Source organism: Monodon monoceros, unplaced genomic scaffold, assembly GCF_005190385.1.
Source record: "Monodon monoceros isolate NGI ecotype Baffin Bay Population unplaced genomic scaffold, NGI_Narwhal_1 Super_Scaffold_9, whole genome shotgun sequence".
In the NCBI taxonomy this organism is placed as follows: domain Eukaryota; kingdom Metazoa; phylum Chordata; class Mammalia; order Artiodactyla; family Monodontidae; genus Monodon; species Monodon monoceros.
Genome location: NW_021703786.1, coordinates 38,885,408 through 38,907,920, shown reverse-complemented (window position 1 = coordinate 38,907,920; position 22,513 = coordinate 38,885,408). Strand labels below are relative to the sequence as shown.

Here is a 22,513-nt window from a genome sequence, read left to right as displayed (position 1 = left end):
GTGAAGGGGTGGCCAGGAGAGCGATGTGGAAGGTGGGAGGGGTAGAATGTTCTGGTCTCTTCTCTCCTCTCCTTCCTGGTGTCATCCTTTCTCCAACTGGCAAACTCCTACTCATCCCTCAAAGCCCAACTCTGCTGGGGCCTCATGGGCTGGTGGTGTGGCTGGGGAAGCCCTCCTCTCAGCCCCTCCCCCATACCGTCCCACCAGCAGCAGCTCCCGCTCCCTGGCACGGGGCCGCAGCCACTTCCAGATGTCCATGGTGAAGAGCGTGCTACTGCTGTTGAAGATGGAGGTCAGCGAGGACATGAGAGCGGCCATCATCACAGCGATCATCAGCCCCCGCAGGCCTGGGGGGACAGGGGCCTCTGTGACCCTGCCCGGGCCGCGCCTCCGCCCCCGGGAGCCCTCCTGCCCAGGCCCCGCCGTCTGACGCCCCTCCAGGTCCCTGCAAGTAGAGGTCCAGGAGGGAGGAGGTGCCCAGGAGGGAGGAGGTGGGGGGGTTGGAGGTGGTGGGAGAGAGACCCTGACATGGGAGGCTGGGGACAACAGCGGGGCTCCCGCGTCTGCTGCCTGAGCCTGCGGGCTGCTGGCAACGGGGATCTGTTCTCAGCCTCTCGCTTCTACAGAGCTTCCAGTTGACAGAGCACTTTCACACCCAGACTTCATTGGACGGTGAGGAGGTGGAAACTCAGAGAGGGGAAGAGAGTTGCCCAGGGATGCACGGCAGGCCAGCGGCAGAACTTAGGGGTGGGGCGGGGGAGTGAGGACAGCCTGGACGGGACCCTCAGCCTGGAGGCCCCGCCCTGGGCAGGGCCCAGGGGCCCAGGGCCTGGGGTTTCCTGCTACTTCCTGTGCGTGGCCACACTGTCTTGTTGGCTCTGTGAGAGAGGAGATGTGGTTGCCCAAAGAGGAGACAAAAGCCGCCTCGGTCATGGGCTGAAAACGAATAAGGGGCCCCCACCGAGGTGGGCGAGGCCCTGCTGTGCAAAGCCTGCCGGGGGTCGTGGGCTTGAGAGGGGCTGGGTGTGCAGAGGACTCAGTGATGTGTGGCTTCAGGCTGGTCGCCTCCCCTCTCTGGGCTTCAGTTCGAGTCTGTCTCCAAGGCTTCCTGTGCTTTTTCTTCAAGTGTCTAAGCACCTCCTCCACCTCTGCAGATTCCCTGTCTGTCCTCCACACCCCTTTCCGCCACCCCAGGATAAGCCACCTTCCCTGAGGGCTCAGACTTGCAGGTGCCATTGCTTGCCTGGCCCTGGTTCTGCGTCTGACCTGCTGTGTGACTTCCAGGCATCCCATGGCCCTCTCTGTTCACTTAGGCTAACTGAGGTGGGGCCCAGAGGAAAGTGAGTTAAATCATGGTTTTCCTGCAGACATTTCTCCAACCTCCTTCCCTTGCTCAGGGAGGTGGATTAACTTGGGGCTTATTCTCCTCCTATTTCTCACACAGGGAGCTCAACGCCTGGAGAGGGGTTATGGCTCACACGGCTGGGTGTCAGCGAGCCCCCAGAACAGAAGGGGCAGACGAGGCCCCGGGGTGGGAAGCCACAGTGCAGCCAAGCCCCGTGCCGGTCAGTTTCCCTGTGCGGCTGCGTTTAATCCCAGCAACCATGCTGAGGGGTGGCCCGGGACAAGTCACTTTCCTCTCTCTGTGCCTCAGTTTCCCCATCTGTAAAACGCAGCTAAGAACTCTGCCTCATAACCTTACATAAGAAGCAGTTTGTGGGCTTCCCTGGTGGCGCAGTGGTTGAGAGTCCGCCTGCCGATGCAGGGGACACGGGTTCGTGCCCCGGTCCGGGAAGATCCCACGTGCCGCGGAGCGGCTGGGCCCGTGAGCCATGGCCGCTGAGCCTGCGTGTTGGAGCCTGTGCTCCGCAACGGGAGAGGCCACAACAGTTGAGAGGCCCGCGTACCGCAAAAAAAAAAAAAAAAGAAGCAGTTTGTGAAAGGGCCTAACACCCAGCAGGCCTGAAAGAGGAGACAGTGGCAGCCTTTCTGGAGGGACAGGCCAGCACCGGCTAAGCGAATGAGCCTTGGGGGCAGACCGCCTGAGTTCAGAACCCAGCTCTGCAGCTCACTTGCCACGTGACCTTGGCCAGGGCACCCTGGGTCTCAGTGTCCCCATCTCTAAAGTGGGGATGATGAGGGACTTCCCCGGTGGTCCAGAGGTTAAAACTCCACGCTTCCACTGCAGGAGGCACACACGGGTCTGATCCTTGGCCGGGGAGCTAAGACGCCACATGCCGTGCAGTGTGACAAAAAAAAAAAAATTAAAGTGGGAATGAAGGTCACAGCGCCCAGGGTTCCTGAGAAGAGGACGCGAGTTAGCCACATGTGACGCCCCGGGTGTGGCACCTGGCGCACGGTGGGTGCCCTGTGTGTCTCCTATTATTACCACTTTCCTCACGCTATGCTCATCCCACCTGGATGTCACACAGAGTCACGCTGGATCCAGAGTGGGCTCCACCGCCCCCAGGGCTCCTCCCCGGACCCAGCTGGAGCCTCACCTGTGGGCATCAGCTCCATGACCAGCTTGGGGTAGGCGATGTTGGAGCAGCCGATCTCGGCCCCGCAGGCCCGCAGGCACTCAGAGGGCACCACACAGCCCACGTCATCTGCGCGAGAGGGATGCCTAGTGTCCCCCGCCCGCCCCTCGCCCGCCCTCCCTGGGGTGGGCAAGCCCCGGGCTGAGGACAGGAGCCTGGCCGCACCCGCTCTGTCACCATCTGCCACCAGCGGCTGCTCGGCCCTGGGCCTCAGTTTCCCAGCCTGGGTGACGAGGCGGGGGCCGGCCTCAGAGACTACTCTGGCCCTTGACACCCTCTCCTCCGGCCTGCTGCCCATCCCGTGACCCCAGCTCCCTGGCCCACACCAGGCCGGCTCCCCTGCAGGGCAGCCCCGCCCAGGTGAGGCGTCCGGTCTCCTTCCCCCCACCTCCTGCCCTCAGCCCTCCTCCCCAGAGGGGCAGGTGGAGGCCCCCCACCCGGGCTGACCCCTCAAACAAGAAGGGAGCCCAGAGCTCCGCACAAGACCCTCCAGACTCCCAGCTCCTCGGGCCGGTCTCCTTCCCTGCCCCTCTCCCCGCACCCCAGCCTCCTCCCACCCGAGCCTTTGTGCTGGGTGCTGCTCTCCCAGGCCCTCCCAGGGGCGGCTCAGAAGTCATCGCCTCCATCTGAAATAACCCCCCTCCCCCATGACCCCCTCCCCCCATATCGCTCGTTTTCAGCACTTCACCTCCCCTGGACAACTGGGGCTGTCGGCACGGGAGGTGGTTCTGCTGCAGACCCTCCCCCGTGGCGGGGGCAGCGCCCACTGCTCGCCCTCTGAGTGAACAAGGATTGAGTGGATGGCCCAGACCTGGCCTGAATCTGAAATCCCAGACTCCCCACCAGCCGCTGGAGCCTGACCCTGTTCAGGGCCTGACGGAGGGGGGCCTGGCTCCCGAGAGCCAGCGGAGGTAACAGGGTCGACCCACGTGCTGTTGTTCCTCTGGGAAACACTCTTTAAACACCTTTGGCCCCTGCCCCCTGGATTCTCAGCAGGGCCCGCAGAGGAATGCACAGAGCAAGCAAACACAGAGACACAGAGATGTGGGGATGCGATTGTGGGGAAAGTTCAGGAACAGCAGCCACCGCTCAGCCGCGCAGGCACAGGGGCCTGTTTGGGGGGTAACGTTTCCACGCGTGGGCATTGATGTTTCCGTGACTTGGAGCCCCTGCGCGGACCGGGCACTCCTGGGTTAACGCTGCTCCTTAGATGCCCAACCCACCGTCGAGGGTCTCAGGCCCCCTCCCCGGGGCCAGAGGGGCTGGAGCAGCATCATCCCCTCCCCCATGACCCGCGTCCCCGAGTGCCAGGCTTCCAGGGCATCGGCCCCGCCAGGCCCCCACCCCTGGCACCTCCGGCTCAGTGTGTCCCACTGTCCTCCCTCCTGCCACAAGGTGGGCACCAGCTCCTCACGGCCTCCCTTCCATCCTCTCCATCCTTCCAAAGTCACCGCTTGGCTCACATCACTTACTTCTCAGGAACCCCCTCCCCGCCATGACATTCAAGGCCCTGGACAACTGGTCCCAGGTCCGGTCATCCCAGCACCGCGCATTGGCCACCCCGACCTGCTTGCAGTTTTTCACACACGCCCAGCATGCTGACGCCTCTGTGCCTTTGCAGATGCAGTCTCCTCCTGCTGCTCTGTCCCTACCCTCGCTCACCTCCCTCTTCATGGCCTGCTGCGAAGGGCTTGCTCTCCGAAGCCTTCCACAGCTCGTCCCCACCCGCTAAGGCAGAGTAGCTTCCTCCCAAGGGCTCCTAAAGCCCAGGGTTGAATCACAATTGTTTGTTTGCATATTTTACGCCCTCCACCAGACTGGGAGCTCCGCAAGGGTGGACACTGGCTTCGAATCATCTCCTCTCCCAGGTGTCTCCCTGTCCAGGGCTGGGCCCAAAGGAGATGCTCTGTGAACAGTTGTAAATGAATGAATGCGTAAACAAGTGAATGGTTGGGAACAAGGGGAAAGGCACAGAAGGAGAGGAGGAAAGGGAGAAAGGACCCCACAAAGAGCTATGGAGGAGTTCAGGCACTGTTTGATCCAGCTGCCCTACCCTACCACCTCCCACCCACAGCTATGCATATGAGAGAACTCAGGAGCAGAAAGGGCATAGCTTTCCGAGGACACATAGTCAGACCCGGGACAGAGCCTGGGGTCCCACGGTGGGACTCTGGGGCCACTGGGGTTCAGGTGGGGGCAGGTGACAGGTCCCTCGTGACAGGTTCTGGGCTTGGACTGGCTGGCTCTGGCACCGGGAGGACTCAGCCCTCCTGGGAGGGACGGGTGATGCGTCACGGCCACATGATGGCTCAGAAAGGCCAAGTCAGGAGATTCTGCCTGGGTTGCAGCCCATTCCAGGCTGCCAGGACGGGGCCTGGCCTCTGGGCGCCTCAGGCTTGCCAGCCTAAGCAGCAAGCAAGAACCACCTCTCCTTTGTGACAGCAGCAGAGGTGCTGCCACCTAAACAAAGTCTCCCATTTGTGCCAACTCAGGAGGCAGCAGCCCCAGGCCAGGGGGACCAGGGGACTGGGCAAGGGGCCTGGCCTTGCCTGAGTACCGGATTCCACGGGCCTGGGAGCTCCCCGCTGGGCTCCACCTTGACATCAGCACCCCTACCCAGCCGGGGCCCACGCCAGAAGCCTGAGGGCTGCCTCTCTCCTTGCCCCCCACGTCCTCACTCCCTGCGGCCAATGCCAAGTCCAGCCACTGGGCTTGGGGACCAGGGGAGCTGCACCACCTCCCCCCTCTAACCCACCTCCCCTAAAACCGTGACTCTGCCCACTATCCTCCCTGCTCACAGCCTCCTGTGGCCTCCATCCCCTGCAGGAGGGATCAGGGGACTCTAACTGTGCACTACAGCCTCTGCCCACTTGGCCACCTGGACCACTGCCAAAATTTCACCCTCAACTCTGGGCCTCTGTACCCTCTCCCTGGAACACCCTTCTCAAACCCAGGGAGCTCATACTGATTCCTCCCAGCTCGTTGTGGATGTCTGGGCTCTACAGGCTTTGAGGAAACACCCTCCACGGCACCAATAACTCTGTGACTTGTGTCCTTCCTGCCTCTCGATAGACTGTGACCATGAGGCCCATGGAGAAGCCCGGACTCCAACAGCGCACGGCACAAGCCAATGGGTGGCAGGTTCTGCCTGTGTTTGTTGACTGACTAAATGACCCTCTTCCAAGCTGGTCATTGGACACACCACCCCGAGGGGTAATCAAGGTGCTCCCCACTCCCAAGCAAGCCTGGCTTATCCCTGGGAGCCAGTTCAGATGCTGATATCACAGGAGGGAGCACACAGACCTGGCTCTGAGTCCAGTTCTCCCAATCCCTTACTATGTGATCCTGGGTATTTATTCTCTGGGGCTATTTCTTTCTCTGTGAAACCCTTCTGGGGACATCCATAGGCCAACAAATCAACTTCAATCTAAATTTCATACCTTACACAAAAAAATTAACTCAAAATAGATCACAGATTTAAATGTAGAACTATCAGACTTCTAGGAAAAAAGTAGGAGGATATCTTCGGAACCTAGGGCAAGGTGAAGAGTTTTTAGACTTAACGTCAAAAGCGTAATCCCTTAAATGAGAACTTGATAAAATAGAACTCATCAAAACTAAAGCTTTGGGACTTCCCTGGTGGTCCAGTGGGTAAGACTCCACACCCCCAATGCAGGGGGCCCGGGTTCGATCCCTGGTCGGGGACCTAGATCCCCCATGCATGCCGCAACTAAGAGTTCACATGCTGCAACTGAGAAGTCCGCATGCTTCAACTAAAAGATCCCGTGTGCCGCAACTAAGACCCAGCACAGCCAAAATATAAATAGATAAATACTTATTTAAAAAAACAACAACAACTAAAGCTTTTGCTCTGCATAAAACACCTGTGGGAAGGATGAAAAGAAAAGCTGCAGAAGCAAATTCAGTAAAGTCGCAGGAAACAAGATCCATACATAAAACCAGCTGTGTTTCTATACACTAACAATGAACTATCAGAAAAAGGAATTAAGAAAACAATCCCATTTACAGTAGCATAAAAAAGAACAAAATACCTAGGAAAAAATTTAACCCAAGGAGGTGAAAGGTTTGTACACTGAAAACTGTAAGACGCTGAAAGTAATTGAAGAAGACACAAAAAAATATTCCATGCTCATGGATTAGCAGAATTAATATTGTTAAAACGTCCAAAGTGATCTACAGATTCAGTGCAATCGCTATCAAAATACCAATGAGGGCTTCCCTGGTGGCGCAGTGGTTGAGAGTCCGCCTGCCGATGCAGGGGACAATGGGTTCGTGCCCCGGTCCGGGAGGATCCCGCATGCCACAGAGTGGCTGGGCCCGTGAGCCACGGCCGCTGAGCCTGCGCGTCCGGAGCCTATGCTCCTCAATGGGAGAGGCCACAGCAGTGAGAGGCCCGCGTACCGCAAAAAAAAAAAACACAAAAAAAACAACCCAATGATATTTTTCACAGAGGTAGCAAAAACCATCCTAAAATATTTGTACGGAGCCATAAAAGATCCTGAGTAGCCATAAAAGATCTGGGACCTTAAGAAAGAAAAACAAAGCTGGAGACATCACACTCCCCAATTTCAAACCAAATCACAAAGCTATAGTAATCAAAATAGTGTGGTATTGGCACAAAAACAGACACACAGATCAATGGAACAGAACAGAAATAAACCCCTCGCATATATGGTCAACTGATTTACGACAAAGGAGCCAAGAATATACGATGCGGAAAGGACAGTCTCTGCAACAAATGGGTGTTGGGAAAACTGGACAGCCACAGGCAAAAGAATGAAACTGGACCCCTATCTCACACCACATGCAGAAATCAACTCAAAATGGCTTAAAGATTTGAAAAAAGACCAGGAATTGTGAAACACCTAGAAGAAAACATAGGTGGTAGCTCCTTGACATCAGTCTTGGCAATGATTCTTTTGGATTTGACACTAAAAGCAAATGCAAAGAAAGCCAAAAACAAACAAAAAACCCCCAAAACAAACAAGTAGAAAACAAGTGGGACTTCATCAAACTGAAAAGTTTCTGCACATCAAACGAAACAATCAACAAAATGAAAAGGCAACATACAGAATGGGAGGAAATATTTGCGAATTGTGTGTCTGATAAAAGGTTAAGATCCAGAATACGTAAAGAACTCCTAAAACTCAACAGCAAAAACAAAAACCCACAAACAGACCCCAGAAATCTGATTTAAAGATGGGCAGAGGAACTGAACAGACATTTTTTCCAAAGGAGACGTACAAATGGCCAACAGGTACATGAAAAATACTTGTACAACATCGCTAATCATCAGGGAAATCATCACACCTGCAAGAATGGCTATTATCAAAAAGACAAGAGATAACAAGAGTTGGCCAGGATGTGAAGAAAAGGAAACACTTGTACATCGTTGGTGGGAGTGTAAATGGGTGCAGCTACTATGGAAACAGCATGGGGGTTCCTTAAAAAATTATAAATAGAACTACCATATGATCCAGCAATCCTGCATCTAGGTTACATATTTTAAGGAAATGAAATCACCACCTCAAAAAGATATCTGCACTCCTGTTCACTGCAGCATTATTCACTATAGCCAAGATACGGAAACAATCTAAGTGTCCTTCAGTACTTATAATAAACGGATAAAGAAACTGTGACGTTTACATATATAAGAAAATATTATTCAGCCATGAGAAGGAAAGACATCCTGCCATTTGCAACAACGTGGATGGACCTCGAGGGTGTTATGCTAAGTGAAATAAGTCAGAGAAAGATAAATACTGTATGATATCCCTTATATGTGGAAGCTGAAAATGCCAAACTCGTAGAAACAGAGACTAGAATACCATGGAGTACCAGGCAGCAACAGAAAGGAACACAGCCATACACACCAACCCGGATGAATCACCAGAGAACAGATCAGTGGCGGCCAGGGTTAGGGATGGAGGTGTGGGTTTGGCTGTAGAGGGACAGCTCTGCATCTTGATTGTGATAGTGGTTACAAAAAACGTACACATGTGATAAGGTTGCACACATCTACACACACGCACAGAAACAAGCACACGTAAACTGGTGAAATCGGAACAAGATTTCTGGCTGTGGTATTACTACGCTATGGTTATGCAAGATGACACCATGGGGGGAAACTGGGTGAAGGGTGCATGCAAGCTCTCTGTTGGTTTTTTTTAACAGCTTTCCGTGAATCTATAATTATGGGCAGGCAGCTGGAGGGCTGGAGGCCCTTCAGCCCTGAGAGCCAGGACTCCCTTCATGAGCCCCAGGGCCTCCGTGCAGGGGAAGAAAAAAAGGAGAAGCTGAGGCCAGAGAAGGTCTTGTCTAGATCCCCAGTGGCAGAGGCTGTAAGTCAGGCTTCAGGACTCCCAGGGCAGTGCTTGGCCCTGGGACCACCTTCCTCCCCCTTCTGACCATGTGCAGGGGCGGGGGCGGGGGGATGCAGGTGTGTGTGCATGTACCTGGGAGGGGCTGGGGGCACTATGTTCAGACACATTGCGAAGCCCCCGGGCCAGGGTGGAGTGCAGGACTAGAGGGGTCAGCGATGGGGACCACAGGCATGCTGGGGCTGGGACACCGCACCACTGCTCGAGGCAGCAGACCCAGGGAAGACGCTGACAGGCAGATGGATGGTGGTGAGGGTCCTGGGGGAGGGGGGTTCATGGGCCCAGGCCCAGTGACATCAACAGCTGGCCCTCGGCAGCAAGAGAAGTGTCCTCGGGGCCCCAATCCCAGGTGAGCACAAAGCAGCTCCATGCAGGGCAGGCGAGGTGATGGTGGTGGCAGGACTGGGCCAGGTGCCTGGCTGGCTGCCCGTGGCACGCAGCGGGATGCGGGCCGTTGTCAGGCCAGGTTTCGTGGGCTTTGCTGTCCCCACCCTGGCAGCCTGCTTTCAGATGTGGTCCCCACACGCCCCCAGAACCGGGGTCCTAAGCCTCAGGACGCAGGGCAGAGGGCTGGACCTGACCCCAGCCCACAGCCACCCTCTGAGGCCCTCCCTGCCCCCGGGTTCATCATGCGGGACCAGTCCTGGCTGGGCAGGGCTCCCAGAAGGGAGCGGGGCTGGGACCTAGAACTGGGTACCTGCTCTATCCACACCAGGCTCTTTGCAGGCTCCTGAGGTCGGGTCAGACCTGCCCCACCTCTGCCTTGGTGGCTCCCAGCCCGGTCCCGACCCTACTTCCGCAACTGGACAGCTGAGCATCTGCATGGACTTCCGTCCCGCTTGGGAAACTGGACACAGTTAGGGTGGGACCAGGGTTACCAACAGGCTGGGGGCTGGGTGTGCTAAGGCCGTTGACTTGCTGTGTGTCCTCAGGAAGAACACTGCCCCTGTCTGGGCTGCGATGTTCCAGGAGCTCTTGGACTTGGGTCCCTGAGCCGTTCAGAATTCGGCTACCTGGGGCTGGTGGCAGCGGAGGAGACAGACACACACCGCCCAACGTCTGTGTCCGTCGCGGGTAGGGGTGAATCGGTTTCCGGCTCCGCCCCCGGTCTCACGTCACCGCAGGTGGCGGCAGCGGGGTGGGCGAGGCGGCACTGAGTCACAGGCCGCCTGTGCACCCGCTCCGCCCGCGCCGCCCGGTAAGCGAGACCTGGCCCGCGCCCCCGACCCCGGGCCCCCCGGCGACCCGCCCGCCGGCGCGCTGCCCCGAGCCTCCTCCGCACAGGGCCCTCGGGCTGCCGATCGCGGCGCCGGGGGCTTTCGAGACCCCATCCCATCCCGCAAGCCCTCGGGATGCGGGGCGCCGCCGAGCAGGGCCAGAGGTCGTCGGAGAGCGGACGACCTCCTGCCCCTCTAGGAAACTTCTGGGAAGTCCCCTTCCTGGCCTAGTTCCCCCCAGAGGTCGCCCTGGACCTCCGGCAGCTCCAGAAATCCTCTGAGACGCCGGCCCCCGTCCCCTGCAGGTTCCGGCACCCGGGGCGGGAGGCGTGCCGCCCACACACACCCCCCGCCGGCCCCTCCTCCGCGCGGCCGCCCCTCCGCGGCCCCGCCTGCGCTCTGACCCGACCCTGCGGCCCGCCCCTCCCGCAGGCTCCCGGGGGCAGAGGATCGGCGGCGGCGGCGGCGGCGGCGGCGGCGGCGGCGGCGGCGGCGGGAGGCCCCAGAACGCGCTGCGCCAGGCCGGCGACCGGGCTCCAGACCTGCTGAGCGTGCGTCCAGCCCGCGGCAGAGGCGCCCGCCATGGCCTTCTCCCAGGTGCAGTGCTTGGACGACAGCCACGTCAACTGGCGCTCCAGCGAGGCCAAACCCGAGTTCTTCTACAGCGAGGGGCAGCGGCTGGCGCTGGAGGCCTTGGTGGCCCGCGGCCCCGACGCCTTCTATGAGGTGCTGAAGCGGGAGAACATCCGCGACTTCCTCTCGGAGCTGGAGCTCAGGCGCATCGTGGAGACCATTGAGGTGTATGACCCCGGCTCCGAGGACCCCCGGGCCAGCGGCCAGCCCCGGGGGCCCGAGGACGGCGAGCTCGGTGACGGCGAGGAGGGCAGCGGGGAAGGGGGGGCCCGCACCGAGGCCGAGCCGCTGCCCTCGCTGGAGTACTGGCCCCAGAAGTCTGACCGCTCCATCCCAAAGCTGGACCTGGGCTGGCCGGACACCATCGCCTACCGGGGTGTGACCCGGGCCAGCGTCTACATGCAGCCCCCCATCGACGGGCAGGCCCACATCAAGGAGGTGGTGCGCAAGATGGTCAGCCAGGCCCAGAAGGTGAGCCAGCGCCAGTCCCCGGAGAGGAAGCGGCAGCCTCGCCGGCGCCGAGCACACTCTCACTCAGAGCCCAGCCTGGTCTGTTGGCTGCCTCCCCTCCTGCCTTCACGGGGCTCCTTGGTTTCTTTGCAGAGGGGTAGGGCCCCTGGGTCCTCTGAAAGGTGACAGCGGCCGCCCCATCTCAAAGGGCCTTTGTGCATTGTTGGGGGGTGCTGCTGACTTCCCCAGACCTGGCGAGCAGGTTCCCCAGACGAAGGTGCTGCGATGGGGTGGGGCAGGGAAGATCACGCGGCTTTCTCTCACGGCTTTCTCTCACTGCCCCTCGGGATGGCTCTGATTCACACCTGAGAAGCAGGAGGCTCCCAGGCACACGCGCCTACATGCCGGGAGCTTTCTGGCGATGCTTCTGTAGGGTGGCGGAGAGAGGCTGGGGCGGGAGGTAGGCATGGAGACTAAGAGGTAGCCTGAGTCCGTCTGAGGCTGGCTTGGAGATCCAAGTTCAAGCGTGCCTGCTTCCTGGCCGCGCTGGGTGACCCTCCCTGAGCCTCTCGGTGAGCTTTGCAATGGCAGAACCTTTCCAGGCTGGGATGTGAGGGATGGCGATGGTGCGGACCTCAGGGGTGGGAGCGGAGCGAGTCCAGAAGAGGGTCGTTTGCCTGGACTGGAGGAACCTCAAGCGTTGTCCGGACCTCCCCTGGAGCGACCCCTGCCGAGCTGTGCAGTGTGCCGGCGTGGGTAGCCATTCGTCTGGCACACTGACACGCGTTCTGAGAAGGGGTCTCGCCCCTGGCAGACAGCCAGGCCTTGGCTGGTGAGCGGGTGCTTCTTCACGCTTCCGTGGTTTCAAAGCACATTCTGAGATGACTGATAAGGCCTGCCTCGTGAGCTGTGTTGAGGAGGCTTCTGAAGCCAGGTCTGGGCTCAGGAGAGAGCAGTGAGTGCTCAGCAGTTCTGTCCTGGCCTTGGCTTGTGGGACGAGGTATTTCTAGCCGTTTAACACTTTCAGTCTTCTGGGTCTGCTCAAGACCCAAACGGTGGCTTTGGGGACCGTCCTGGAGGACAGACAGGGGCCAGGGGAGCTCTTGGGCACAGAGAACAGAAGTGGGTAGGAGCTGACAAGGTGGCCATGGCTTAAGTTTCCAGAAAGGTGGAGTCCCTGTCCCCCGAAGGGCCTGGCCGGGTCGGATAGCCTGTGTTGGGGAGCCTGGCCCTTGGCCTGGTCCCAGGCAGCTTTGGGGCTTCGGGTTTCTGGTCTGTAAAATGGAGGTGGCGAGGATGAAAGCTGTGAGGATGGAGTCCGGTGACTGAGTGAGAAAGAGGTGGAGGAAGGCGGGGAGGGGCCTTCACCGTTTTCAGGCTGAATAACCCACACCACTCCTGCTGTGGGGTAGGACGGTGCTGCTGACGTGGGCGCCTGGCTGGAGGTCATGGGACCCAGTCCCCCGGGAGGGCCTGTTGGGATCCCATTACCCAGCCTCCTCTCCCTTTTTAAAACCGGGGAAGTTGAGGCCCTGGGTGGGGACTTGACCTGCGGTGCCCGGGCTCCTCCCCGCCCCCCATGGCCCTGCTCCCCACCAGGAGTAGGACAGAGGCAGATCCCAGATCCCAGAAGGCACAGGAACAGCTGGAGAGTCTAATCTCCCCCAGACAGAAAGACAGACGGCCTGGCCCAGTGATGGGGCCAGATAGGGGAGCCTGAGGCCATGCTGGGCACCGGGGCCTCCTCCCTACGTCTCTCGTCTTTATGGCCGGAGCTGAGACCCAGCCACCCCATGCAGTCCCATGCCCCCCCATAACTTAATATGCTCCCCACAAAAGCCCCCCAAGATTATCGGCATCACCTGTGTAAGGTGACAGCCAGGAGGAAGTCCATCCCAGATCTGAACCCCGGTCTGTGTGGTCCCAGTTGGTGCTGTCCTGCAGCCCCCAACAGGTGGGACAGGTGGGCATTGCCCCCTGCTTTCATCCCTCCTAGAGGGAGGCTCACTGATGCCACCCCTGCCCCCACGCTCAGACAGCAGGGAGCCACAGGCCCAACAGGAGGGGCCCTCAGAGGCCAAGTGCCTCCTCTCAGACGGGGACACCAAGGGCAGAGGACGGGGATTTGTTCACATCTGTCCCCTGCTTTCCAGCCTGCATCTTCCCTGCCATGTCCACCCTGGGGCCCATGGCCAGTGTGGGGTGTGTGTGTGTTTACGGGCTGCCCTGATAACCGGAGGTGCTGTTCATTGAGTGCCGGGCACTATATAATCTCGTGTAGCGTCATCTGTTCCATTTTTAAGATGTAGTAACTGAGGCCGCACTGGTGAACCCCTGCCAAGGTCACCTGGTTAGCTCTCGGGTGGAGGAGTGGGGAGGGACCAGACCTGTGTTGTCCTCAGACTCTAGGACAGGTCCCCTGCCTGTCCTGCCCTGGCCTTGGCAGGATGCAGTGAGAGGCAGGGCAGGGAGGGGCAGCTCATCCAAGCTACCTGCAACCCTCCCATCTCCCCTGCTCTGCTGCTTCCCAGGCTCCCAGGGGCCGGGCTGTGACGCTGATGGATGCTGACAGGGTGTTTTGCCTGGGCTGCCCGCCTGTCTGCTGGGAGCTCTCCTTACCTTATCTCTCCCCGTGAATCACCTCTTTTCCCCTCACCCCCGCATCCTCCTCTCACCCCCAGTACCAATGCAGGGACAGTGGCCTCTCTCCCCCACCGGGATGGGGATCCCGCTGTCCAGCTGCCTGGACAAGATGCTGGCCCCCTGCCCACCAGGGCGCCTGGGCTGGAACTGGTGGTGCTGAGTCAGGGCGGCCCAGCCCACCGCCTCCTCAGCCTGGCCTGTCGTCAGCACAGCGGGCCGACCCTGGGGCAGGGAAGTGACACAGCACACATTCAGCCCGTCCCCGCCGGGAGCGGCTGTGTTCCCATCAAGGCTAACGCTGAGTCCCCCCATTTCCCAGGAGATTAGACTGGAACTAATGGGCCACAGTGCCAGGAGCCAGGGGTGCTGGGGTCAGGTCCCTGCTCTGCCTCCACCACTGTGTGACCTGGCACAAGCCCCAGTCATCCCATCTGTAAAATGGGTATAGGCATTGAAGCCTCTTAAGGATCCCTTCAGCTCTGACACCCTGCTGCCCTGTCCTTCTGGACTCCTCTGGGACGAAGACCAGTGGGTCCAGGGCCCTGAGCAGGCCCCAGAGATGGAAGGTCAGCTGCTTGCCCCTCCCCCAGCCCCCGGGAGCCAGTGATTTATCCAGGGAAAAACCTGCCGTGGGGTTCCAACTGCATACCAGAGGCCGGGCCTGTAGCATCACGCCTAGGCTGCTGCAGCCTCTGCAAGAGGGGTGAGGCTGGACTGGGTTGGGCTGGGACTGGGGAGGGCCTGCCTCGGCCAGAAAAGGGGGTAGATGCTCTAGCAAGTTGTTGATCCAGGAGATGCTAAGCACCACTCCACCCCCCTGAACCCCTTCACCAGGGACCCCAGGGGCAGGGGTGGATCGTGTGCGCGTGAGGAAACTGGGGGAGCACGAAGGAGAGTGAGTGGTGAAGGCTGGACCAGCACCCGGAGCTCGTGCCTGCCAGGCCAGGGGCATTAAGTTTCTTGCCCAGGGCCACACAGCAGGAAGGGCCTGGAAGCAGGTTCCACAATGCCCACCTGGCCCCACGTCTCTCCTGTCAGGCCCCTGCCTTCCCACACTGCAGTCCTGGCTCACGGCTTGGCCCCAGGAGAATAAAAGAACTTAATGAGGCGTTTATGAAATACCAGCTGTACATGAGGTGCTGAGCGGGCACCTTCCCTGCCTGGATCCTCCCAACTCCATGGCGTCAGGCATCGTCCCTTCCGTGCGGGTGAGGAAACTGAGGCTTAGAGGGGCTCACAGAGCCGAGCCGATCCCTGGAGGAGCTGGCCCAGAGCCCAGCTCTGAGGTCAATGAGCCCCCGTTTCTCTGGAGAAGCAGCGTCTTGGATGTTCTTTCTGAGCCCTGCCCCTCTTGGGAGCCGTGGAGCCTTGCTGCGGGCCCCCAGCTTGACTCAGGGCAGTAAAAGCATTTTCACGAGGCTCCTAGACTCTGGGCTCCGGCAGGGGCAGAAGTCTGGTGAGCACAGGGTCATGGGGGGCCAAGGCCCCTGGGACCAGGAGGGGGGCTCTTGCTGTCCCCAAGCAGGCGGTACCAGCACAGCCTCGACGCCCTGAGAGGTCCCAGGGGCGGCCCAGTGGACTGTTCCCAGGGACACACTGGAGCCCAGAGGGGCAGCGCCCGCGCAGCCTCATGCAGTGGGTCTGGGGAGCACTTCCCAGCCCGGAGCCCCACCTGCCAGGTGGCGAACCATCTGATAACATAATCCCAGGGGTCGGCCTCCCGTCCTCTCCAAAGGCTTCCTACCAGCGGTGTTTGCGTCTTAATTGAGTCTGGGGAGTCAGAAGCGGCTCTGCCAGCAAGGAGGGCTGGCACCTCTGGGCTGGGTGCACGCCAGGCTCCTGGGGCGCCCAGGCGGTAGCCCCACCCCGGCCGGCACTGCCCTCCCTCCCACGACCCCGGGAGGCAGGGCCTGTCGTCACACTCACATCATAGATGATGATACCGAGGTTCAAAGTGCGCCAGGGCCTGCTGAAGGTCACACCAGAGTCTTGGGTGGCAGGTCTAGACTGAGCTCCTGGTCTCCTTGGTCCGGCAGGCTCGCCCTGCAGCCGAGGGTCCTCACCCTTGACCAGCAGAGGTGGGCAGTCCTCTCAGAGGCCCCTGGTTCACCCGGCCCCTTGCCGCATGACCTTGGGCCTCACATTCTTCATTTGTAAAATGGGGATCGGGCACTTGTCTTAATTAAGGCAGTAACAGTCATGAGAATGCTCAGTGCGGGGGCAGGACTGCGCCCTATTGGGACCATTTCCCACGTCCAGGCAGGCCCAGCCGGTGGGCCACACCAGCCTTCTTCACGAGGCCCTGGTGATCCCCAGGCTCACGCCCTTCCCAGATTAAATGCCACGTGGGGCGGTGGTGGGAAGACAGTCTTTCTCGTATCACAGGACCCCGGCCACGTTGCCCAAGTTAGCCACTCCGCCTCTCTGACCTTCCGTCCTGTCCTCCTCAGTGCCACGTGATGCCAACACCTGCCCCAAAGTTGCGGCGAGATTGACATGGAAAAAAAGCGTGGTGTCTGGCACGGATTCAGTTCTCTTCCCTCTGTCCCCATCCGCGGCCCCTCTGGGAGTAGTCTGGCTGGAGAAGTGGTGAGCCCCCCATCCTGGAGGGTTCAAGCAGGGGCTCGGGAGAACACAGCAGAGAGCACGTGGGGCTCCAGTGAGCCAGGAGCCTCTGCCCTGCCGGCTGGCTCTGTGACCTCAGGCAAGTCCTCTCCAGGTCGGTCCCTGGGGGTTTAGGGTGCTCCGTGACCCCACAGCGTCTGTTGCTCTTGGATCCTGGAGAAGCTGAGCTTTTAAACATCTTCGAATTTGTGAATCTACGATTTTCCAGTTTGAAAATCCTTGGCTCGTGCCATCCTCTGAGACTGTGGGCTGGGCTGGATCCTGCGCCCGGAAGCTTGGAGGACTCCGAGGCCCCTGGGGGCTGGCAGGAAGAGGGAGGGGCTTCTGCCCCTGTCTCATCCGCTGGGCACAGCCCTGGTCAGCTGACCGCATGCTCCGCAGCCTCTGGTCTCTGCAGCATTCCTGACTGTGGTGAGGAGGCTGACGTATCTGGGGAAGGCCAGAGACTCGCCACGGGGCTGGGTGGGACGCGCGTGCGCTTCTTGACCCCTTTCCCGCTGCCGCTCCTTTAATTGGCCTTAATGAGGCTCCTGTCTTAGTGCAGAGGGAAGGTGCCAGAGCTGATAACCGTCAGAGGGGTGGGACTACAGGTCTTCCAATCTAACTCCCCCGTGACTGAGGAGAAGGGAGGTGCTTTGCCACAGACCCCACCCGCCCGTAAGGTGGGGCAGAGCCCCGGGCACTGACTCTCCAGGCAGTGCTGATGGCCAGGGCTTAGTTTCAAGAACCAGGATGGCCTCTGGGAGGTGGTGGGTGGAGTCACAGCTAGAACCCCCTCCAAGACAGGAGCCCAGGAACGGGAAGCCTCTGCCACCAGCGGATTGTGTGGCTCTGGGACGGTGACTGCCCCACCCCCCCCCGGGAAAAGGGACAGCTGTACCAGCATTAGCAAGCTGGTCCTGGCTTGGGTCGGCATTGTTACCATGTACACAGACTCCCTCCCCATCTACCCAGGAGGCTGGGGCTCCCAGGAGGCCTCCTCCCCAGGCCATTCAGGTCCTGCTAGCACCAGGGTGGGGTGGGGAGTGGGGCCATGTCTCAGTGTGGGAAACTGAGGCACAGCAGCCAGGTCTGCCCAGCCCTGCTGCTGGAGGAGGGGGCTGGGGGCAGGAGGGGTGCTCTCCCTGTCTCCGCTCCACACCCCAGTGAGCGAGGGGCAGCCTGAGCCTCGCTGCACCCTGGGGGCACGTGCAGCCCCTGGGGCCCCAGCCCCTCTGTCTGTGCAGGGGTGGTGACAACTCCAGTGCAGGCCGGCCTGTGTAAATTCTCTCAGCATTTGTGTCCCTGAGGAAGTCCTTATTTTCGTCTTTGGTTTTGAAAGCTGTTTTCACTGGGTAGGGAATTCTGGGTTAATCGTTTCTCCGTTTAGTTGCTCCGGTGTCCTCTGGCTTGTGTTGATTCTGAGACATCTGCTTATCTTTGTTCCTCAGTATTCGATGATCTTTTCCCTTCTGGCTGCTTTTAAGATTTTCTCTTTGTCACTGATTTTAAGTGATGTTATTATGATGTGCCGTGGTCTGTTTCTTCACGTCTCCTCTGCTTGGAATTCATCGAACGTCCTGGGCTTGGGGATGAATAGTTTCCATCAAATGTGGAAATGTTATGGCCATTTTTTTCAAATGCTCTCCTGTCCCCTCTCCCCCACCCTCTGCTTCAGGACCTCCTGAGACTCCAGTTACACATACTCTAGACCTGTGAAGTTGACCCAGGTTCACTGATGCTCTGGTCTCGGTTGTTCAGTCTCTTTTTCTCTGTGTTCTACTGATGGGTCTTCCGGTTCACTAATCCTTTCTTCTGTAGCGTCTAATCTGCTATTAATCCCATCCAATGTATTTGTCATCTTAAATGCTGAATTGTTTCACTTCTTGAGTTTCAATTTGGTGTTTGTTTTAAAAAACCTTCCATGTCTCTAAGTAACTTTTTGAACATACAGAATACGGTTATAACTGTTTACCCATCTTTGTCTGCCAGTTCTAACATCTGTATCCATTCTGGGTCCACTTTGGTAGACTTTTTTCCTCATGTGGATCATTGTTTTCCTGTTTCTTTGTGTGTCTGGTAATTTTTGATTGGATACCAGATGTGATGAAAATTTTATGTTGTGGGAGTTTTGTTTTTTCCTTTAAACATTTTGGAGCTTTGTTCTGGGATGCAGTTCTTGGAAACAATGTAACACTTTTGAGGCTTGCTGTTAAGCTTTTTGTGTGTGTGTGTGGTATGTGGGCCTCTCACTGTTGGGGCCTCTCCCGTTGCGGAGCACAGGCTCTGGACGCGCAGGCTCAGCGGCCATGGCTCACGGGCCCAGCCGCTCCGCGGCATGTGGGATCTTCCCGGACCGGGGCACGAACCCGTGTCCCCTGCATCGGCAGGCGGACTCTCAATGACTGCGCCACCAGGGAAGCCCTGTTAAGCTTTATTAGGTGGGACCAAAGCATATTTGGTCCAGGGAAGGTGTTGGCAAACTATGGACCAAATCTAGCCTATGCCTGCTTTTGTAAATAATGGAACAGAGATGTATACATTTGTTTATTAGCTGTCTGTGGCTGTTTTCAGAGTTGAGAGGTGTGTCAGAGACACGTGGCCTGCAAAGCCTGAGACATTTGCTATGTGGCCTTTATAGAAAAAGCTCACTGGCCCCTGGTGCAGGGCCTGTTTGCCCACCATGTAGGTCGTATCCTTCTGAGAATCCTCCTGTGTGCCCTGAGTGTTAGAGGGGCCTGCGCTCTGGCTGTGGGGACGTAAATGACTCCTGGTCCCGTGTGAGCACCGGCCGTTGCTCCTTTCCAGTGGGCCTGTCCCAGCCTCGGTGGCACCTTCCTCTTTGTGTGCTCCTCGGTCTCCAGCTGAAGCCTCAAGAGGCAGCTCCCTGCAGGTCTCTGGCCTTTGCTCTGTGCAGCCCTTTCCTCTCCTCCGTCCTGAAAATTCTGGCTGCCAGGCTCTGAGCAGACTTCGTCTCCTCAACTCAGGGAGCCCACTGGACTCGGCCGTGGCCTGGAGGTGGCTGGGGCGGTCCTACAGCTGACCTCGCTCATCTCCCTTCTGCCAGGGGTCATTGCACTTGCTGTGCTGCCTGTTGGCCGTGGCTTCATAGACTCTGCCTGGTGTTTATTGCTAAGGCAGGTGGGTAAGTGTAGTCTCCATTATTCTGTCGTGGCTGGAAGTGGAATCCCAGGTCTTGAAGGCACTGTCCCCACCTTAGGACAGTGTGCAGCATGCCCTATGTGTTCCTGTGCGTCACTGCCCTCCAGCTGGCACAGAGGGAAGCAGGAGACGCTGAGGTGATGACCCCCGGCCTGTCCACCCCGAGGGCACTGTGGGTCAGTGAGGAGGCAGGAAAGCCACCGCTGCCGTCTGCTGAGCGCGGCTCCTGGGCCCGAGCGGCTTCCCAGGAGGACAGTCTGGAGCCCGTGGTGCCACCGTCCTGTGTCCATCTGAGCCTTAGGGTCAGACAGACCCAGAGATGCGGACCCACTTCCTCCTTTTCCAGGTGGTGAAAGTGGCCCAGTGAGTGCCAGGGACTTGCCTGCTGTGCACTGTGTCTGCGGTGACCTCTGGGCGCCAGGGCGGGTGGGGTGTGTCTCTCCCCTTCTGCTGGGGAGCACCGTGAGGGGAGAGACCCCGGCCGGCTCCCTCTGGGCCTCCTGCAGGCGTCTCCGTGGCCTTGGAGGGTGGGGCAGGCAGGACAGGTACACAGGGAAACTGCCCACGCCGACCTGGGTCTCAGGGTCCGGGCCTTGGGGAGACGGCATGCCACTCGGTGGGGTCGCTGCCGTTTCTCCAGAAACACAGACGTGGCACTTGCTCGTGGCAGCATTTGAGTCAGGGCCTGGAGGACGGGAAGGAGTTACTGGCTTGGAGGAGGCGAGGGAGGCACCCAGCCGGGAGGACTGTGTGTGCGGCCGCAGCGGGGTGTGGGGTGTGTAGGGAGGGCCCGTGGGGTCGGGGCCCCCGTGGGGTCGGGGCCCCCGGGGAGAGATGCTGCTGCATATGCTGGGCCCGTGGCCAGTGGTCTTCCAGCTGCGTGCAGACCCCTGGCCACCTCACCCCTGCGCCTCGTCCTCCAGCCCTGCTCTACCCACTGGTCCTGTGAGCATGTCTCTGCTCCAAGATGGATTCTGTGGTCATGGGGAAGGGGTGCCTCTAAAGCGGCTGTAGGGGTGCCGGAAGCCTCAGGCTGAGTGTCAGCCTGGCGAGGCGGGAGCCGCAGGTTGGTGGTGTAGAGGGAGGTGGGGTGTGGTGGTCAGAACTGCGTCTCCCAGACCCCTAGACACAGCCAGGTGCTCCAGCCGGCCCAGACAGGCTGTGCGGGGCACCCGGGCAGGACACACGGACTCAGGGCTCCCTTGGCATGGACAGCCTTGGGTATCACATCCACCTTCGTCCCCATTTCACAGATGAGGAAACTGAGACCTAGAGAGGATGCAGCTCACCCAAAGCTAGACCCCAGCCTGGACCCCAGAGCTCCAACTCTGTCCTTGCCTGGGTCCTGGGGAGGATGGGGGCACCCACTTCAGCAGCCCTCACCCCTCCACCAGCACCAGCAGCGGGTGTTACAGGGCTTCAGGCTGTGTCTGCTGGGGCGGCAGCCACAGGTGGGGGGTTGCTGCCCCATGCGCTGGAGCCCCCCAGGAAGCACCTGGGCGATGGAGGTGCTCGTGGCGGGGCATCACCATGAGTCTGTCACCTCACTGTCCATCACCTGGGGCCGGTCCCCTCCCCTCTCTGTGCCAGCGTCTGCATCTCTCACGGGGTGGGGTGTCTACCATCCCAAGGAGATTTGGGGGATTCTGGAACCATCAGTGGGAGGATAGGTGGGAGGACGCAAGGAGGCCGCAGAGCAGCCCCGGCTGCACAGAGCGAGGCGGGGGTTCGGGACCCACGCGGGAGGCAGGGTGGAGAGGCCGCGGAGCTGTTGGTGGGGGGGTGGGGAAGGGAAAGGGAGGTGTGGGCGCCGCTGGAGGGTCACGTTTTGAGGGCCTGCCCATCCAGCACACCCCCAAGAGACACACGGGGAGGGCTTCGGGTCTGAGGCATGTAGAGCTCAGTGCCGATGCCAGTCCCTGCCTGGGCCCCTCTGCTCTGGCGCCACCCGGCCCCGCGCTGTCGGCCCCCTCCCGGCACGGCCGCCCTCCCACAGCCCCACCACCCTGCTGCTCTGTGCGGTTAGAACCAGGAGGGTTGTCGTGGCTGTGTGGCCCCTCCTGGTTCTGTGGCTGCACCTCTGAGAGGGCTTTCACGTCAGGCATTCACAGGGACCACTGGACTCCCTCCTTCCCTCGGGAACGGGGCTGGGGGGCTGGTGCTGCGACGCCAGGCTGGAGTGCGGGACACACACCTGCCTGCCGTCCCGCCCCTGGGAAGCGGGCATATGGTCCGGGCGCTCACACGGGCGAGCCTCGGGCTGCCCGCCTTGTGCCCGCTGCGGTCTCCTGACCCACGTGGGGTGGGGACATCCCCAGATGCCAGCCTCCCCGCCATCTTTCCCGCAGTCTTGGCCCTGGCCTTGCCCGGGGCCTCCGCGGGATACGTGTGGGCTGGCGTTGTCCTCTGGGCGGGACTAGTGTCTGTGCTCAAGCCGCGGATGTGTGAGCTGGACAGAACACAGGAGCGGGCCAGGCGGACACCCCATTTGGCAGATGGGGAAAGTGAGGGTCTAGGAGGGGCTGTGGCTTCTCCCAGGCCCAGCCATTTGGCACATTGAGTTGACAAGCACTCCCGAGGCCGCCTTAGGCCGGGCCGCGTGCCGGGCCAGGGCGGGGGCGCTGTCTTTGAGGACCTTGCGGAGTCACGGGCGAGCCGGGCCACCCAAACAGGTAATTAGACAAGGGAGTGAATCCCTCCGTGCCTCAGTTTCCTCGTCTGTAAAATGGGAGTAATAACCGGTGCCTCGCGGCGTTTTTGAGGACTGGACGCGGTAGCGGTTGTCAGGCGGAAGGCTCTGCGGGCCGGGCGCAGGGCCTGGGTTCTAGTCTGGACTGGACGCGGTAGCGGTTGTCAGGCGCAA

At 59.8% G+C, this 22,513-nt stretch overlaps 2 protein-coding genes across 4 annotated transcripts in view; one reads left to right on the top strand and one right to left on the bottom strand.

Moving 5' to 3' along the window:
• Positions 1-22,513, bottom strand: part of SLC5A10 (solute carrier family 5 member 10) — a 55,262-nt gene that overhangs the window by 4,614 nt on the left and 28,135 nt on the right. For 2 of the 3 annotated variants that reach the window (XM_029211650.1, XM_029211652.1), the window contains 2 exons: positions 2,502-2,609; positions 197-347 (listed from right to left, as the gene is read on the bottom strand). In XM_029211650.1, coding sequence (XP_029067483.1) covers positions 197-347; positions 2,502-2,609 — 259 coding nt within the window. Of the gene's footprint in view, positions 1-196; positions 348-2,501; positions 2,610-18,901; positions 20,336-22,513 lie in introns of those variants that run through there. The other variant, XM_029211651.1, reaches the window with a different exon arrangement.
• Positions 10,707-22,513, top strand: part of FAM83G (family with sequence similarity 83 member G) — a 29,805-nt gene continuing 17,998 nt past the window's right edge. Inside the window, exon 1 of the mRNA XM_029211667.1 lies at positions 10,707-11,262. Within this exon, the coding sequence (XP_029067500.1) occupies positions 10,741-11,262 (522 nt within the window). The 5' untranslated portion in view covers positions 10,707-10,740. The remainder of the gene's footprint in view (positions 11,263-22,513) is intronic.